At 51.3% G+C, this 17,512-nt stretch overlaps 1 protein-coding gene across 8 annotated transcripts in view; it reads left to right on the top strand.

The window, feature by feature from the left end:
- The window catches only part of RGS9 (regulator of G protein signaling 9), a 112,495-nt gene extending 97,852 nt beyond the window's left edge, over positions 1-14,643 (top strand). For all 8 annotated transcript variants that reach the window (XM_031468935.2, XM_064495634.1, XM_064495632.1 and 5 more), the window contains 4 exons: positions 1,078-1,163; positions 3,501-3,618; positions 12,415-12,884; positions 14,220-14,643. In XM_031468935.2, the coding sequence (XP_031324795.2) occupies positions 1,078-1,163; positions 3,501-3,618; positions 12,415-12,884; positions 14,220-14,367 (822 nt within the window). In that variant the 3' untranslated portion in view covers positions 14,368-14,643. The remainder of the gene's footprint in view (positions 1-1,077; positions 1,164-3,500; positions 3,619-12,414; positions 12,885-14,219) is intronic.
- Positions 14,644-17,512: the final 2,869 nt, after the last annotated feature.

Here is a 17,512-nt window from a genome sequence, read left to right on the forward strand (position 1 = left end):
ACTCTTCACTGTGGCTGCACCAAATTGCATTTCTGCCAACAGTGTAGGAGGGTTCTCTTTTCTCCACACCCTCTCCAGTATTTGTTATTATAGATTATATGTAATTACTATATATGGATTATTATATCTCTATACAGATTGTATAGGCTTTTTGATGATGGCCCTTCTGACCAGTGTGAGGTGGCACCTCATTGTAGTTTTGATTTGCATTTCTCTGATAATTAGTGATGTTGAGCATCTTCTCAGTGCCCATTGGCCATCTATGTGTCTTCTTTGAAACGCTGTCTATTTAGATCTTCTGCCCATAGTTCTCATAGCTTTTACTACTACAACTTAGTCTTTAGAAAGGTGCTGTTTCAATAAATTAAAAAAAAATCTTAATTGGTTGTTGAGAAATTTTCACATTTGTTTCTGTGTGCTTTGTCCCATATTTGTTGTCACTAGAGTTTCCAGTTGGCTTGGAGGTTGCAGGCATTTAGGAAGCAACTTCTCTGAATCTGACCAGGGTCCTGGGAAGTAGACACACAAGAGGAGTCTGAGACTGGGTATTTTTTTTTTTTTTTTTTTGGTTTGGTTTGATTTTTGTATTTTTTTTGCCTTTACACTCAAATTCAGGGCAGAAGGGGTTGTTCGTGGGCTTGGAGTGGGAGGTGCTGGGTGGGAGAGAGGTTGGGGGCAGGTGCCCTCTGTTTCATGCGCACTTGACTGGAGAAGCCCCGAGTTTCTGTGTGGGTGGCTGCAGACCACGGTTCTCCAGCAGCAAGTGTGGCACCGTCACCTGGAGGCTTGTTAAGACTCGGCGTATCCCACCGCCAGGGTTTCCGATTCAGCAGGACTGGGGTGCCTGAGAATGTGCACTGCCAGCAGGTGGCCAGGTGAAATGGATGCTGCTGGCCTGGGGACCACACTTGGGAACCGTTGCTTGAGAGCCACACCGGAATGCCTTTCACACAAGGATACAGAGTCTCTTAACTTTGCCATCTCACTGCCGAGGGAAGGCTGGAAAACCAGCAAATTTATTCGTTTGATTTGACACTTTCTCTCTCGTAATTACTGTTTTTCCCTTGTTCCCGCTAGGACTCTTACGCTCGCTATTTAAAATCCCCAATCTATAAGGAAATGCTGGCCAAAGCGATTGAGCCTCAGGAAACCACCAAGAAGAGGCAAGTGGAAGGGGCTGCAACTGCTCGCTGCCTGCTGTTCTGTTTACAGAGAAATGAGGGTCTCCTTCAGCCAAATGGCTATGATCAGGGTACTCGCTGGATGAAAATACTGGGCACTGGGAAGTATTTCTTAGGGTATGATTTGCCTCATTGGCTCCATAATGCCCTGAAATCAGGCTCGCAAGATGTACATAGTAATTACTGCCAGTAAGTTTTGTTCCCCTAATACTAGTTTGAAACAGGTTTGACTAGCAGATGGGATAGTTACCTTTATCACAAATGAAAGCATCTCACTGAGTTTTTTTGTTTTGTTTTGTTTTGTTTTGTTTTGTTTTGTTTTTTGCAGCAAGAGGAGGTAATTAGGTTTATTTACTTATTTATTTTCAGTGGAGGTCCTGGGGATTGAACCCAGGACCCTGTGCATGCTAGGCGTGCTCTCTACCACTGAGCTATACCCTCCCCCTGCCATTGGTCTTTTAATTGCTGCAATTCGTTTAGCTATGCCCTGGTATCCTTGTAATGGCCTAAGACCTTGGAGATTGCACCCCAAGAGAAACGGTGCACTACTACGGGAAGTGAACAGGGACACTTCAGGCATTCTTGCTGTGTCCAGGGGGGACCGTCCTTTATCAAGTCCCTCAGTTACTGCGCTCATTCTCATCTTCCTCACCTGAAGAGCCCTTGGGCAAAGGACGAAGTGTTCAGAGGGGGCAGTTTGAACTCTTTTTATTGAAGGAGGGGGAAGAAAACTCTACAGGGACTGAAGATCCAAAAGAGTAACCAACTGACAGCTTGAACAAAGACTTGGGACTTCGCCGAGGCTTTCCCAGCGCCAGTGCGTGTCCTGTCCGCTCCCCACCTCCGCCCCGTTAGTAGACGTTCCCCTGTTTGCTGGCTCAGCCCACGCTGGGCTCTTTTCCAGCGTCTCCAGTCAATTCAAAAGAGGGGTGGTTGGACCAGAGCCTTTATCAAAGGAGCTTAAAAAAAAAAAACACCCAACTTGGTTCCATTCTTGAGGATAATGGCTGTGTTATAAAAGGAGAGAAAGGAGGCCTTTGTGGTGCTATTCTTCTAGGTTTACGGGTAAGGAAGGAGTTCGGTGTCCCTGGGGACTTGAAAGCGTCTTCTTTAAGCCGCAAGGAAGGCCCATAATAGCTCCAGAAGTCCTGCCAGAAAGTAGTGGGGAAAGGAGGGGAGTCTCGTACGTCTCTCTCCAGAGATCTTTTTTGGTTGGCACCGACCTGAGGAATCAGCTGGGGTCTTTTGCGGGGCACCCCGGGTGCTCTGAGAGCCGGGGTGGCACGAGACCGCAGGCGTAGAGCTTGGCTGTGGGGTGGGGTGACGCTGTCACCGCTGCTGGGAGGGAGAGTGTACGTGGGACTGCTTCTGGAACGTGGGACGCTCGGCCTGTGACTCTGCACGGGTGGCAGAGGGTGTGAGTTTGTCCCGTGACGCGCAGGCGTGAGACAATGTACAACGCTTATTTTTTCCAGAACAAGTTAAATCAAGCCTCAAGCAGGCAGGGCTGGTGGGAGACCCAGTCTCAGGCGTGGCTTACTGATAGGGGAGCCCTCTTCCTCGCTAGGGTAGACACATAAGTTCCAGGGGCTTATGTGGTCCTGAAATTTGGGGACGTCCTGGGATTGAAGGACGTCTCTACCCTTGGGGCTGAGATGCTTATTTTCCAAGCCTGCTCACCATCGCCTGCATCACCTGGAGCTTTGTCCTGGCCCCCAAGGCTGTGACAGAGAGAGTTTGGTGTCGGGAATCCATGTTTGGCTTTGGTAGAGGGTTCCGACTTGTCCAGTGCCTGCGCACAGTACCGCCAGCTCACCCACCCTCCCCAGGCCCCTTCCCCTTTTCTGTGCCTGCCCAGCCTAGCTCGTGGGCAGCCCAGCTCTTTCCTTCCTTCCCAGAACCTTGGCTTTTGCAAACAAATGCTCCAATTCTCCCTTGAGGCAAGAACCCTTGGGCTTCCAGCATCCAAAGCCTCCTTGTCCCTTTCAGGAAGAGCCTCCAGGAAGTTAAGTTGACACACTGATTTCTAAACACTGTAGAAGGCAGTCTGTGCTCGGTCCCATCTGAGCAGTCTTCCTTGCGCCTAAGCCTGAAATTTGATGGCAGCGGGTACTCACTCTGGTCCCATCCTCCCAGAAGGGAGAAAAGAGCTCAGGTCTGAAGGTCCCCCTTGAGGCTCCCCGGGAGGATGAGGGAACAAGTCTAGAGTCTGATCCCCCAGCCCCGGCCTCACCTCCCACCGGGTGGGGTGTACCAGGTCACTGTTGAGCAAGCAAGCACGTGGCTTTCTGCTAATGCCAGTCCTGTCCTTCCTTTCAGCTCGAGCCTCCTGTTCATGCGGCGTCACCTGCGCTCCAGCCCCAGCCCTGTCATCCTCAGGCAGCTGGAAGAGGAGGCCAAGGCTCGAGAAGCAGCCAACACGGTGGACATCACCCAGGTCATGAGCAAGCTGGACCGCAGGAGCCAGCTCAGAAAAGAGCTGCCTCCCAAATAAATCCATACTTGGTCTCCCCCTGGGGGTGAGGGCGGGGGCGGGGCCAGCAGAGAGAGGCAGAGTCTGGAGGGCTCATTCCTCTTCTGTGGGGTGGTGGACTAGCCAGGCCACCCTCTGATTCCTCTGACTTCCATTCCCAGGCTCCCTCCTCCCACCACAACCCCCCACAGGGCCGGGTTGCATGGTAGGGGAGGGCCCCGACTCAGTGGCTGTGAGATGGCCTGTCGCACCCTAGGGAGTTCCTGGGGTGAGAACCAGAGAGAATAGGCTGCTTTGTGTACAACCATTGGCTTTGGAAAATTAATGAGAAGGTCTCTCTTCACCTCCAGGGCATAGTTCTTTCAGGCATGTTTGTTTCCAGTAGCTTAATGGTGCTCCTCATCCCGTCTCCCCAGTTCAGACTCTGCTTCTAAAGCAGCCGGGGGTCCCTCCGAGGGGCTGGCTGCAGGGCCCCGCTGCAGACACACTTCCCGGGCTCCTGTCACACCTGCCTGGGAATTTCTGTTGAGCGTGTTTAGTCCCAATTATCAGGGGTTGGTGGCCTCTCTCCTTCCCTCTTGCCTCCCCACCCCCTTTTTACATGATGCTAGGAGAATTCATAGCTTGTAGGAACGAAGGACTCAGGTCACAGGCGTCCAGAGCATTCAAGGTGAAATGGCCTGCTGGGAGCATCTTTTTGGATAAAGGACAAAGGTGCTGATGTCTTCATTCGTGGCAGGAGGGATGGTGGAGGTCTGTGACATTTCCAAAATGAATCAGAGTCAAAGATAATACTCTTTGGGCTGTTGTCTAGATGTGGTGCTTCCTCCTCTGTAGTTTTAGATCAGGCCAGCCTGTGGTCAGGGCGGGTGGGGATGGGGTGGGGGTGGCCAGGACAGTTCCATATCCGACCTTGGAGGCCTAGAAGGTAATTCTAGAAGTTGGATTTGCCCCTGTATGTCTGTATAGTAATGCAAAGGAGATAAAACAAGTCAATGACCAAGGGACTGACCTTATGCATCGAGAAGACTCGTTCAGCACTTTAACTGAGCACCTACTATGTACCAGGCATTGGTGAATAACATAGTCATGGCCCCTGCCTCATGGAGCTTAGGTCTAGGACTGACAAAAAATAATGAAGCCAACCGTATCAGGCAGCCATTGCTGTGTAACAAACAACCACAAAACTAGAGTGGTATACCAGAATAAGTGTTTCTGGCTTATGCACATAGGGTCATCTCTGTGGCTCTGTGTCTCTTGGTGGGGCTCCCTCCTATGCCTGGTAGGGGTTGACCCAGGCCAGGATGAGTGGAATGATTCTGTTCACGTGTCTCTTATCCTTCAACAACCCTAGGCTGATTCTGTGATGGTGGTAGAATTGCAAGGGAGTAAATGGGAACACATAAGGTTCTTGAGATGAAGGTTTGGAACTGGTGCCTCATCTTATTAACCAAAGCAAATCACAAATCCAGCCTAGAATCATGGATAGGGAAATTGATTCTACCTCTCCAGTGAGAGAAATTTCAAAGTCCTATGGCAAAAGACAAGGAGTCAGGGAAGGCTGAAGAACTGAGACCATCATTGCAATCAGAAGGTCAAACAAATATATGACAAAATCTGGAGAAGGTGCTTTAAAGGAAATGGATATGGTGCTGTGACAGGGAAGATGAGGGGTGTGTAGACTAAGGAGGGCTCTCTGAGGTGATGACAGATGAGCAGAGGATGAAAAAGAGCTGACCATACAAGGAGTTTGGGCTGGGCAGGAAGAGCTTTCCAGGCTGAGGGAGCTGCATGAGCCAAAGCCCAGAAGTGGGAAATGGCTCAGAGTGGACTGAAAGGCCAGATGAATGGAGCCTAGTGGACCAGGGGGGGAATGGTACAAGATGAGCTTAGAGAAGTGGGAAGGCCAGGCCAAGGAGGACTTTCTAGGCTGTTGTAAGGAGTTTGAGGCTCTTGGTTTCATGTTAGCAAAATGATTTTATTACTCTCCCCGTTTTCCCTAGTCATAGACTAGTTTACACTCTGAAAGAGTAACTAGAGAGTTCATCTCTTTTTTGAAGAATGTTGGACTTCTCCAACTCAGGGAGGGAACCCCAAGCAGAAATTTCAGGTAATGAACCCTTGTAAACTGAGTATCTCACTCACCATTTGGAGTCTAATGCCTGAGATCTAGATCTGTAGAAACAAGTATTACGTGGGTGGATGGGTGAATGGATGGATGGATGGATGGGTGGGTGGGTGGATGAGTGGAAAGAGCCCTGGATTTGGAGAATGCCTCCTAGGCTCTGGTCCTCATTCTACCATGAACCATATGGTCTTGACCAAGTCACTTCACCTCTCTGCTTTCTGATTTGTGAAATGAGGGGTTGGGACCAGATTCATGCTTCTCAAACCAGACTCAGTGAATTTCAGGAAGATACCCAGCCTGGAGCAAAAGTTATACTTGAAGATTTGGAATGGGAGGAAAGTTAGATAATTCTTAAAATTTCACACGAAAACAATCATGAATATATTATGAATTAGACCGCAAGATGTACATGAATTTTTTAAGATAAAATTTGAGACATCAAAGACATCTCTTGCTTGGCTGTGGCAGATTGAGGCTTTGCCCTCAGACTCCCAGGAGAAAATAGTTCCCTGGCTCTCCTGCTGTTTGGCCTACTTCCATGGGAAAGTTTGAGAAACATGAAACTAGAGGTATTTGCCATCCCTCCTAGTTACCCTACGTGAGCTGAGATTACACACTTAGCAAAATGGGGATGGGGATGGTGGGAGTGTCGAAGTAAGTCATAAATTCTTCAGGGCACAAACTACGTCTTGTTCAGTTTTGATTTAACCCATCCCATCCTCCAACAGACTCCCAGGCGCTCTGTGTCAGACACATAGTAGGTATACCAAACTTATTGATGGAAACCTTCTCAACATCAGACACACAGGATCCCACAATCTAAGGAGAGGCACAGGCATGCCAAGCAGTAGGTTATCATTCTTTATTAGATGGATGAATAATTAAGTGCTTCAACATTACTCATCTAAAGGCAGGGAGGTGATAAATGGCTTCCCTTCTAGATAGCAGGAGCTACAGTCTACAAATGTATTTTATTTTATTTATTTTTCATTATTGAAGTATAGTGGATTTGCAATATTACATTAGTTGCAGGTGCACAACATAGTGGTTCAATATTTTTATAGATTATACTCCATTTATAGTTATTGTAAAATATGGACTGCATTCCCTGTGCTGTATACTATGTCCTTGTATCTTATTTATTGTATACCTAGTAATGTGTACCTCTTAATCCCCTCCACAGATGTATTTTAAATTCCTGTTTTGTGTGAGAGCAGGTGGTGGTACTCAGTGGTTCTAGGACAGAGATGCAAAAATGGACAAGATGTTCTCTTTCCCTCAGCCCTCAAGGGGCTGACAAGGGTGCATAGATGCCAACAGCCACAACATGAGACAGAACATGATGGAGGCTGGATGGTGTAGAGCACATGCAACGTGCTAGGAGAGCACAGAGATGGGGCAGATTTGTTTGACCTGGGGGATCGAGGGAGAATCTGCCAGAAAATTCTCATGTTTTGTAGGAAAGGAGCCACAGGTCCCTGCCCAGTTTTGAGGTTTTGTGGAAGTGTCTGCTTCTAGACTTCAGCCGGTGGCCCCTGCTCTCCTGATAGCTTTGTTTCTAGGTATCAAACATAATAGTAGCCCCACAGGGCCCATTTGAATCTCAAATAACATAAAAAATAGTATTTATTTGGACAATGTTATTGTTACATTGAAATCATTATGATATTCTCTTGTTATGCCTTGTACTGAGTCACCGTCTTAATTCCTTACTGCTATGTGTTAAACAGCTTGAGTTTCTCTCCCCATGGTGGTGTATATCTTATGCTAGAGTATAAGGTATGCTATAAGTTACCAGGATTCCCTTGGTAGAATTTCATTTTCAAGCTTGGCTTTTAGAGAAAATACTGCTTTTGCTGTGAGGGCTGCATGGAAGTACAAGGACTCAGGACAAGAAAATGCAAGTAGAGTGCTTAGGAAAATGCCTGGCGTACAAGTGTTCAGTAATGCTAGCTGCTGTGATCATCATCACAACCATTATTATTACCATCACCATCACTGCCATCCTACTGTCATCCTCACCATCACCATCCTCATCAGTACCACCATCACCGTCATCATCACCACTATCATCACTATCACCACCATCATCCTCACCATCCTCATCAGTATCACCATCACCATCATCATCACCACTATCATCACCATCACCACCATCATCCTCACCACCACCATCCTCATTAGTACCACCATCACTGTCATTGTCACCACTATCATCACCATCACCACCACCATCCTCATTAGTACCACCATCACTGTCATTGTCACCACTATCATCATCATCACCACCATCATCCTCACCACCACCATCCTCATTAGTACCACCATCACCGTCATCATCACCACTATCATCACCATCACCACCATCACCCTCACCATCCTCATCAGTATCACCATCACCATCCTCATCACCATCACCACCATCACCATCACCATCCTCATCAGTACCACCATCACTGTCATCATCACCACTATCATCACCATCACCACCATCACCGTCACCATCATCATCACCCTCACCATCCCTAGTAGCTTCCTGGTCTTAAAGTAAGCTTGTGTTTTCTTGCATCTGTCAGTGTTGCCCAGAAGAGTGATTCATTATTCTTTATTATTCAGGGCATTTCCTGAGGTGCATTTAAAGCATCATTGACCCAAACCATCTTACTTCTCTTCACGCTCAGAGTCGGACTCCCCAGGGACCATTAGGATATATTTGAGGGGAGGGAAGCGGGGTGTTGATGTCATGTCATCTGTCTGCAGCTCCCATGAGAGGGCTGAGCAGTAACAGTACAGTGACTGGTCAATCCATTGGTCCCAAGTTTCACGGCTGAAGTGAGGGTCCGTTCAAAATGGGAAGGTCTCATGCTGGGCTGTGACAGATGAAACGACTGGTAGGAGAGATGGTGTGTTCACCCATGTGGATTTTTTCTCCAAGGGGCCAACTTCGCTCTTTCGCTTTTGGGGGCAGTGGGGCAGTGGGGAGAGGAAGAGGGGGCTGGAAGCGGGGATGGTTCACTGCATGCTGAGCCGGAATGCAGCCCTCGGCTCCTGCCTGCTCCCAGGAAGTGGGAGTTCAGGGGGCCACAAGGGCTCCTTCAAATTCTCAGCCAGCTTCTGAACAGGAAGTGAAATGCATCTCTGTGCCACCTGCTTTGCCTTTCATTAAAAAGCCTTGATTGTGTTCTCATGGCCACTACCCTGCTCCATTTCAAGCTCCTTCCCCAGCTCTCCTGGTTCCCTTGCATAATAAAGCAGCAGCACAAAGCCAAGCCGGGCTCTCCTTCACTGTGTCTGTGTGTGTCATTTCTTTGTGCCGTGTGCCTTGCACGCCACTGCTTCGCTGCCACACGCTGATAGTGGGCGTGGCCTCCAAGCGGGGGGCGGGGTCTCCAAGCACAAGCCCCAGGCCCCTGTGGGAGAGGCCAGGGTCATGGTGGGAGGGGGTAGAAAAGGCCTCTTGCTTGGAGTGTCCAGGGCTATTTGCCCAGAAGAAAGGACCTTCTCGGGCCAAGTAAGTGAAGCAGGATGGTGGCCGCCTTCCCTACCTGTCCTGTCATTCATCCTGGAAAAAAGAAGGTGCTGGGGGAGGCGTGAGGTGGGGAGGAGGGCACTGAATTGGGTGGGGGATGCGGGTGGCTCATCCTGTCACAAAGCTGTATAATCTTGATCAAGTGGCATCATCTCCATGAGCTTCTGTTTTCTCATCTGTAAAGTGCGGATTAGAACAGGCGTTTATCACATGTTCTGAGTAAGTGGGCTTTAAGTTAATGAGCTGGGGCTGGGGGTGTCCTCAGTCAACTTGTTGAGGGAGGAGAACTTTGATGCCTCCTGTCTCTCTCCCCTAGTTTGCTGTTTCAGCCCACTCCCCAGGACCCCAAGTCCTGTCCAGATCCCCCAGGCAATGGGAGAATCAGTAGAAAAAGCAAGGGCTTTGGGGTGACTCGCACCTGGGATCAGATTCTTGTTTGGCCACTGTATTCGTTTTCGATTGCCACTTGACAAATCAGCACAAACATCTATTAAGTTCACGGTTGGCCAGGTGAGACCTGGCTGGGTTCTCTGCTCAGGACACACAGTCAAGGGGTCACCGGGCTGTCTGTGTTCTTACCTGGAGGCTCCTGGAAATAATCTGCTTCCAGCCTTCTACAAGTTGTTGGAAGGATTCAGTTTCTTGCTATAGGACTGAGGGCCCCCCCCTTTTCTTTTTTCGGTTGGTTGGTAGCCGAGGGCTGCTCTCAGCTTCTCGAAGCTGCCCGAATTCTTTGCCACATGCTCCTACCCTCCATCTTCAAAGTCAACAATGGAGAACTTCCTCAGTGAATTTTTATCATGCTTCAAACCTGACTTCTGTCTCTGGCCTCTAGACTCAGCTTTAAAGGGATCACGTGATGCAGTCAAGCTCACCCAGGTAACTTTTGAAAGTTACCTAACGCCATGTCACATAGCCTGGCCATGGGGGTGACTCTCCCTGACGTTTACAGTGCACACCCATCCTGAAGGAATGGGACAGGAATCTTGGTGGCCACGTTAGAGTTCTACATTCCACAGTCACTGCTTTCTTGGGAGAGCCTGGGGGATGGTAATGAACCTCTCTGGGTCTCAATATTCGGTTCTCTAAAATGGGGTGATTATAGATTCAAAGAACATAGCACGTAGTAGATCTTAATAAATTATAGGGCCATACTCTTTCACTAAACATCGACTCCCAAATCCTTAACCAGGGCCTAGCCTCCCCCACTATTGGTATTATTGTTCTTTGCAGACTTTGTCCTAAATGGGGGACACGTGTCCCTGGAGGTGTTAGAAGCACAGTGCTGAGCTCCTCAAACTTACTGGGCAGAAGGACCAAGCAGTGTCCTCGGGTGTCTGTGAGAAGATGCTTTCCTGAGTCGCACCCCCTGCGAGTCTCCTTCACTGGGGCTGGGGTGCGGCTGGGATCTACATTTATAACAGGCACCCTGGGTGCTTCTCACCTGCAGGAGCCCTGAGCCATCCAGGTAGCGTTACACATGCAAACTATGGAGCCAGCAAACCTGGTTTCAAAGCCTGCCCAGCGTTCCCAGCATTCCTGGGGCTTGGCTCTTGGAAGCATTAGTTTTCTCACCTGTGAAATGGGCATAATAATAGTTAGCTGCCTCACTGAGTGGCTCTGGGAGGTAAATGCAATAATCCTCACAAAGGGCTCAGCCCAGAACCTCACGTGGGTTTGCTGAATTCCCGGTGCATGTTACCAATAATAGTGACGATACTATGAAACCCCGTGGCCTCAGGTGTGGGCCTCAGCTCGGGTGTGGCAGCCTGTCTGAGCAGTGGAGCAGAATCAGTGGCTCTGAGCTGCTGTTTCAGAACAGGATCTCACTTGAACTTCAGGGAGCTGGTGGGAGAGAATGGAGGCCACCCCCCTGTCCCCCACAACAAAGCCCTCTGTGGCCACCTGGCCTTGCTTTTCCTCCCAGGGCTGTTCTTGGATGTGCCCGCCCTTCCCTCTTTGGGTCGGGACTGGCCGAACTCCTCTGAAGCTAGCTGCCCCCAGCTCCGCGCGCAGAGCTGCCCTCCTTCGACCCCAGGGCGGTGCCCAGGCCCCGGCGGCAGGCAGCTCCCTCTGAGCGGGATGTCTGGGTGGCTATGGCATTTCAAAGAAGGTTTGTTTTGCCCTGAAGTCATTTCCGAGTCTCTTGGAGACAGTGTTGGTCCAACTGTCCCGGGGGGTCCCCCGCCCCACCAGGACCAACCAGTACATCCTCCAGATCTGTTCACACGGGGCTTTGATGTGGCATGTGGCGACGGCAGGCCTTCGGGAGGAGACGAGAAACCAAGTCCAAGAGAGGTGAGGGCGGAGAGCCTCCCTTTAAATTCCAGTTTTAACTTCCTCTGTCAGCCCAGACCTAGCTCTCTCGGGCTCCTTCAGCTGAAACACGCCTGGTCCCACACTCCTTCCGCAGCGCACCAGGACCCGGGCCACCATGGCCCAGAGACGTTGACGTATGTCCTCTTTCTCCACCAAGTAACCTCCTCACCCCCTGTTTCCTGCCTGCTTCTCCGTGGCTAGTCCAGGTTTCGCGGCTGTGCCTGCGGGAGGCACTGGAAAGTGCGGGGCCGGGCCATCCCCGAGGTGTGGTCAGTGTGGACGTGGTCAGGGATCAGGACGAGGCGGGTGGTCTCTGGCCTGGGAGTCAGCGCAAGCATGGCGAGGGCTCCTTCTGCTCTGTTAAAAGAGTTTTAAAGGCCTCCAGTCCTTAGGTGGCACCAAGGACAAGGACAGACGGGTGAGATGGGGTGGGGTGGGTACTCAGCATGGCTCCCTTGGGGCAGAGTTGGTGGGCGATTGGAAGTTCAGCCTGGCCACACCCCAGCAGCCCAGGCCTGGAAGAAGGCCAGTCGGTGCCCTGGAATGCAACTGCCCGGCACTGGGGGCGTGACCAAGGCTTGGGACAGGCAGAGCCCTTAGCGGGACGCCTGTGTATGACTGTGCCATTGTCTTGGGTGGCATGGGGCATCCTTCTCACATCCCCGGGAAGTAGCCATACCTGGCCTGTGCTCCGGGCACTGGAAGGGGCTAAGTTAGCCGAGGGCAGCCAACGGATGGGGGACCAGCCACGCACTCACCCTGAACTCTCTTTCCTTCTCTGCAGCCGGGCCAGCACACGGCTCCCAGCCCCCACCTGGCCGTGTACACCGGGACCTGCGTGCCCCCTTCCCCTTCCAGCCCCTTCTCGCCTCAGTGCCGCTCCCCCAGGAGGCCCTTCCCCTCGCCCTGCCGCTTCATCCGCCGGCCCAGCACCATCTGCCCCTCACCCATCAGAGTGGCATTGGAGAGCTCCTCGGGCTTGGAGCAGAAGGGGGAAGCCAGCGGATCCGGTGCTGGCCACGGGCCCTCGGATGCTGAGACCAGCGAGACCTCCAGGGACTGGCCCCGGCCCCGGGCCCCTCCCCAGGCCCGCATGTCTCTGTCCTTCAGCAGGTTTCTGAGACGTGGCTGTTTGGCCTCGCCAGTCTTTGCCAGGCTGTCACCCAAGTGCCCTGCTGTGTCCCATGGGAAGGTGCAGCCCCTGGGGGATGTGGGCCAGCAGCTGCCACGGCTGAAATCCAGGAGGGTAACAAAGTAAGAAGAGAGGAGAGTGTGTGTGTGTGTGTGTGTGTGTGTGTGCGCACGTGCACGGATGTCTGTTGAAGATCGAGGCTCTGTGATGCAAATGTGGTGATCTAGAGCTGGGCCCTGGCTAAGGAGGATTCTGGGAGAGCAGACGCCTCTGATGGGCCATTGAAACCCCTTGGCCGCTGGAGAGTTTCCAAAAACTCAGTGCTGCCCTCCCCTGTCTTCCTGAGGAAAAGAAGGGTGTCTTTCTTTTCCATCTTTTTTCCCTCTTCTATGCATTTCCACCCACCCTGCCCCCGCCAAGAACGTTAGTCTAATGACTCCATCGCATTTTTAAAGGTCAGCCGTGGAACCACAGGAGGTGGATGCAGCGGGGGCGGTTCTGGGGCTCCAGCACACTCTCCCCTGCCTTAGGCGCCCTCGCCTCCCCCACCCGCTCCTGCACACACCTGCACAGTTGCTCAGAAGGGCCGGCAGCGATCCTGACAGTGCCCAGGCTCTGTCCAGGGGTGGCGTCTCTAAGCTCCGCTGTGGGTGACGCTGCCAGCCTGACCTCTGAGACCCCCAGTGTCCCGAGGCAGCTCTCTGGGTGCAGAACAGAGGCTCTGAGGGGCACTTGATAACTCCTGGACCAGTGGCAGAAAGAAAAGTTGTAGTCAATGCAAAACAACGAGTCAGCCCCCACTTTTATTTTGTTTGAGGGGAAACCGTGGGGGGGGGCACCCCTGCACCAACTAGCGTGCGCCTGTGTTTGACCCTGCCTGGTCCTGGAGAAAGAGGGCGCCTTGCTGAGGTCTTGGGTTGCCATGGATACCCAAGTCCACGGCCTCTGCTGTGCAGATGGGGACAGCGGGGAGGGAGCGGAGGTTACTGCTCCTCTCCTGTCTGTGGCAGCTGGGGAAGGGGGTAGGGTGTTGGGATCCAGGGTGAACTGGCCTTGCTGAGCGAATGTTCTAGCTCTGTGGCCACAGCTGTGCTGCACATACAGGCTTGGGGCTTTTTAAAAGCTCTTCCCTCAGCAGCCACCACTTCATCAGAAGGCAGTTTAAAGGGCAGAGGATTAAGTCTCAGTATGTTTTCTCGGGACATCCTGAATTCATCAAAACCGTGAAAACTCAAGTCCCTTGAAAATGAAAATAAACCATTTTCTGAATTACCCATAACTCAGCAGGAGAATAAGAGTCTCCATCCCCAATGAAAAGGATTGGCCAAGCCCATGGCTGCACCCACGGCTTTTGGCAAATCGCACCTGTGTTCACTTTTCTTTAGGGATGTCAGGGTGGGCTGGGGATGAGGTGACCCTCCTGTCCCCACACACTTGCTTTCCTCTTCTGCCTGAAGCTTTTTCCAGATCAAAATGGATGTGCCAACGGGGAGCGGGACCTGCCTGATGGACTCGGAGGACGCCGGGACAGGAGAACGGGGTGACCAGGCCATAAAGGAGGTCATCTGCCCCTGGGAGAGCCTGGCCGAGGGGAAAGCGGGCTGAGCCCTGGACCTTGGACTGGGAATTTGTTCCCACAGACTTGGCTGGATGGGGCCACGGGGCATGCTTACTTGGGAACCAATGTGCATTAAGATCACTTTTGAGGGTTGGAGAGACAGGATGGGGTGGATTATGGAAAAGAGGGCTCTGGCTGGGCTCCCAATGGCCAAGTCCTTCTCTTTCCCCCGACCTCTCCTCCCTTGGTCAGAAGAAAGTCATGTGAACCAGAGGACTTTACTTACTGCCTTAACTCCAATGAAAGGTTAACTTGTAAAAGTGTTTTTGGATTGGAATGTGAGTGTGGTTTTATTAGCTATTTATGAGATCAACTCATGTCTTCTTGGTTTTTTCTGGACAAAGGAACTGAATCTCTTCCAAGAACTCCCTCCCTGTCTAAATTGGTTTGTGCATGATGCGTTCATCAACAGAGATCCCCAGGGGGAAGCCCCAGGGTGTGGCATCCCACAAGAAGAGAGGACTGGGGAAAGGCATCTTTCTAGAATGCCAGGTGTGTTTTTCAGATCCACCAAGAAGCAGAGGCCAGGATGGGATTAGGGGGAACACCTGTGAAGAATCAAGGGTGGGAACTGGAGAAGGAGGTCAGTGAGGGCTTTCAGACCATGGCACGGGGCTGACCTCTGGGGAAGGAGTGGGCACGTCTGAGACCAAGAAGGTTTTGTCCAGGCTGCCGGGGTGTCCTTGAGCCTGTATCTTGGGAGAACGGATCTGCATAGTACTCCCACCGTGCAAGGTCACTGGCTGGGAGCACCTGTGGGCAGCCTGGCCCTGGCATGGATGTGCTGGGGGCCTCAGTCCATTGCCCCCTGAGCACGCATTTTCACATCTGCCGTACCAGTGCAGTAGGTGCTTCTGGAGGTTTGGGCCTTGGTGTGCCCCTCCCACCTCCTCTTCTGTTACTCACTCAACAAGCGTTTATTGAGCCCCTCCTATGTGCCAGGCACTGTGCTGGGTCCTGGAGATGCTGCTGTGACGTCTTGCTTCTTGAGATGCGTCTAGACTGGTGGTTCTCAGTCAGGGCACAGCTTTGTCCCCAGGAGACATTAGCAGTGTCTGGAGACATTTTTGGTTGCCAAGACTGGGGAAGGGAGTGTTGCTACTGGCATCTAGTGGGTAGAGGCCAGAAACGCTGCTGAACATCCTATCATGCACAGGACAGCCCCTCCCCCTCCACATCAAAAGACTGTCTGGTCTAAAATCTCAGTGCCACTGCGGAGAAACCCTGGAAGAGCGGTTACAGGTCACACCCTGTGTGGCTGGGCATGTGCCCTTGTCACTGGTTTCTGTCCAAAGCCCTGAAGCATTGCCCCAAAGGGTCCCACTGGGACCATATTTGGATTGGACGGTGGGTTGAGATTAAGGGTTACGTGGTGAATAAAACATTTCTCACGAGTTGCATGGAAAGTCCTCTTAGGAAAAAAAAATTTAAGTGGTTTGCAAAACCACTTATTATGCTTCTCACCTTTAATCCTTAGCTTCGTCAGAATTCAATGAGCAGATAAGAGGCCCTCACCTGCTTTTAATCCGGGACAATTTACCTCATTTAGCCCATAAATATTAGGGGTGCTGCGCCATGTCTCTGCACGCATCTCCAGGTGAATGGTGGGTGGGTACCCGGGTGTTTGGCCAAGCCTGGACCCACTGACCCTGCAGGGAAACACAGATGCTTCACCGCTGAAACACAGATGCTTCATTTCAGATTCTACAGAATCCACTCCTTCAGGCTCACAGGAGTCACTCCCTTCGGGGAAAGGAAACTTTTCTCCCAGAGAGTAAGCAAAATTCAGCCAGATCTTTCTTGGAAGGTGAGCAGGCCAATTAGTTTGATGTCTATGCTTGCAAAGCTGGTCTAAAATGAGGTTAAAGGCAAATCCATACCCCACCAGCAGCCAGGGTGTCTGGAAAATAAGGAGAATTTCAAGAATTTCAAGGCTGGACTTGCAAATTCATGTTACGGGGCTCGACTCCTAAGCCCCTGGGGTCCTACAGAGAAATCAAGCCCACGTGAATCCCCAGCATCAATGACTGAAGGCTGCAGGATTCAGCGGCTGGACTAGGTGACGCCCAGTGACAAGTGCAGTAACAACTCCAGATGGAGGGCAGTGGTTCAAACATGAAGGAGCTTCTGTTTCTGTCACATAATTATTGAAAGGCAGGAGGCAGCCCAGGGTGAGCAGACCGCTCGGAAGAGAGGAAATCCAGGGACCGATATGTTTTTATCTTGCTGCCCCACGCATCCCCTAGTCGCTGGTATGATTAGCCTCTGTCTTGTCTAGACATAAAAATTCTCTGGGGAACCTTGAAAGTTCCTGATGCCCGGGCCACACCCAGTCCAATCAAGTCAGAAGAGACGGAGCCCTGGCATCAAGATTTTTTTTCAAAAGAGTCTTTTCCCGGTGATTCCAGTGTCCAGACAGGGTTGAGAACCACTGCCCTGGGGCAGTGACTGAAGCTGATTCACCACCCCCAGGTCCCAGTTCATGCCCACGGAGACCATGGGAGAAGAGGAAGAGAGGGGAGGGCGGTTTCTTCTTAAGTTCATAACCTGTAAGTAGTACGTGTCATTTCCACTCACCTCCCATGGTTCATTGCTTGGTCACATGGCCACACCTAGGTGCAAAGGAGGCTGGGAATTGTAGTCTTTTGTGAGCAAGGCCAGCTTCTGAACAGCTGAACTTCTGGAGGCTCTGATACCAGGAAGGGAGATGGGGAGAGTGGACACTGGTGGGAAACTTAGTCACTCCCACGCTGGAACTGTTACATGGTCTCGGTTGGGGGATGGAAAAATGGGAGGCGGTAGTGGGTGGGGCAAGAGAAGACGAGAGTGGCTGATTCATTTTAATTGAGCCAAATAGTTTGTCAACATCTATGAAATGCAGCCATGCTCCATTTGATGGCTGAATGTCTTTTCATTCATTCAGACTGAATGCCTGCTAGGAGCCAAACACCAAGAGAGGGGCTGCGAATAAAGCTGATTTCTTCATGGTGCTCTGTTGCTGCTCAGAAGAAGGTGGAGAAGTTGGTTACTAGTGGGTTACTCTCTGGGTTACTAGTGGGTCCTAAGATTGTGGGATGCTTGAGTCCTACCCCTTCCTTTTCCAGCTTGGGACAGCTCCTTGATTTCTGTGAA

This window comes from Camelus dromedarius, chromosome 16, assembly GCF_036321535.1.
Source record: "Camelus dromedarius isolate mCamDro1 chromosome 16, mCamDro1.pat, whole genome shotgun sequence".
Taxonomy (NCBI): Eukaryota; Metazoa; Chordata; class Mammalia; order Artiodactyla; family Camelidae; genus Camelus; species Camelus dromedarius.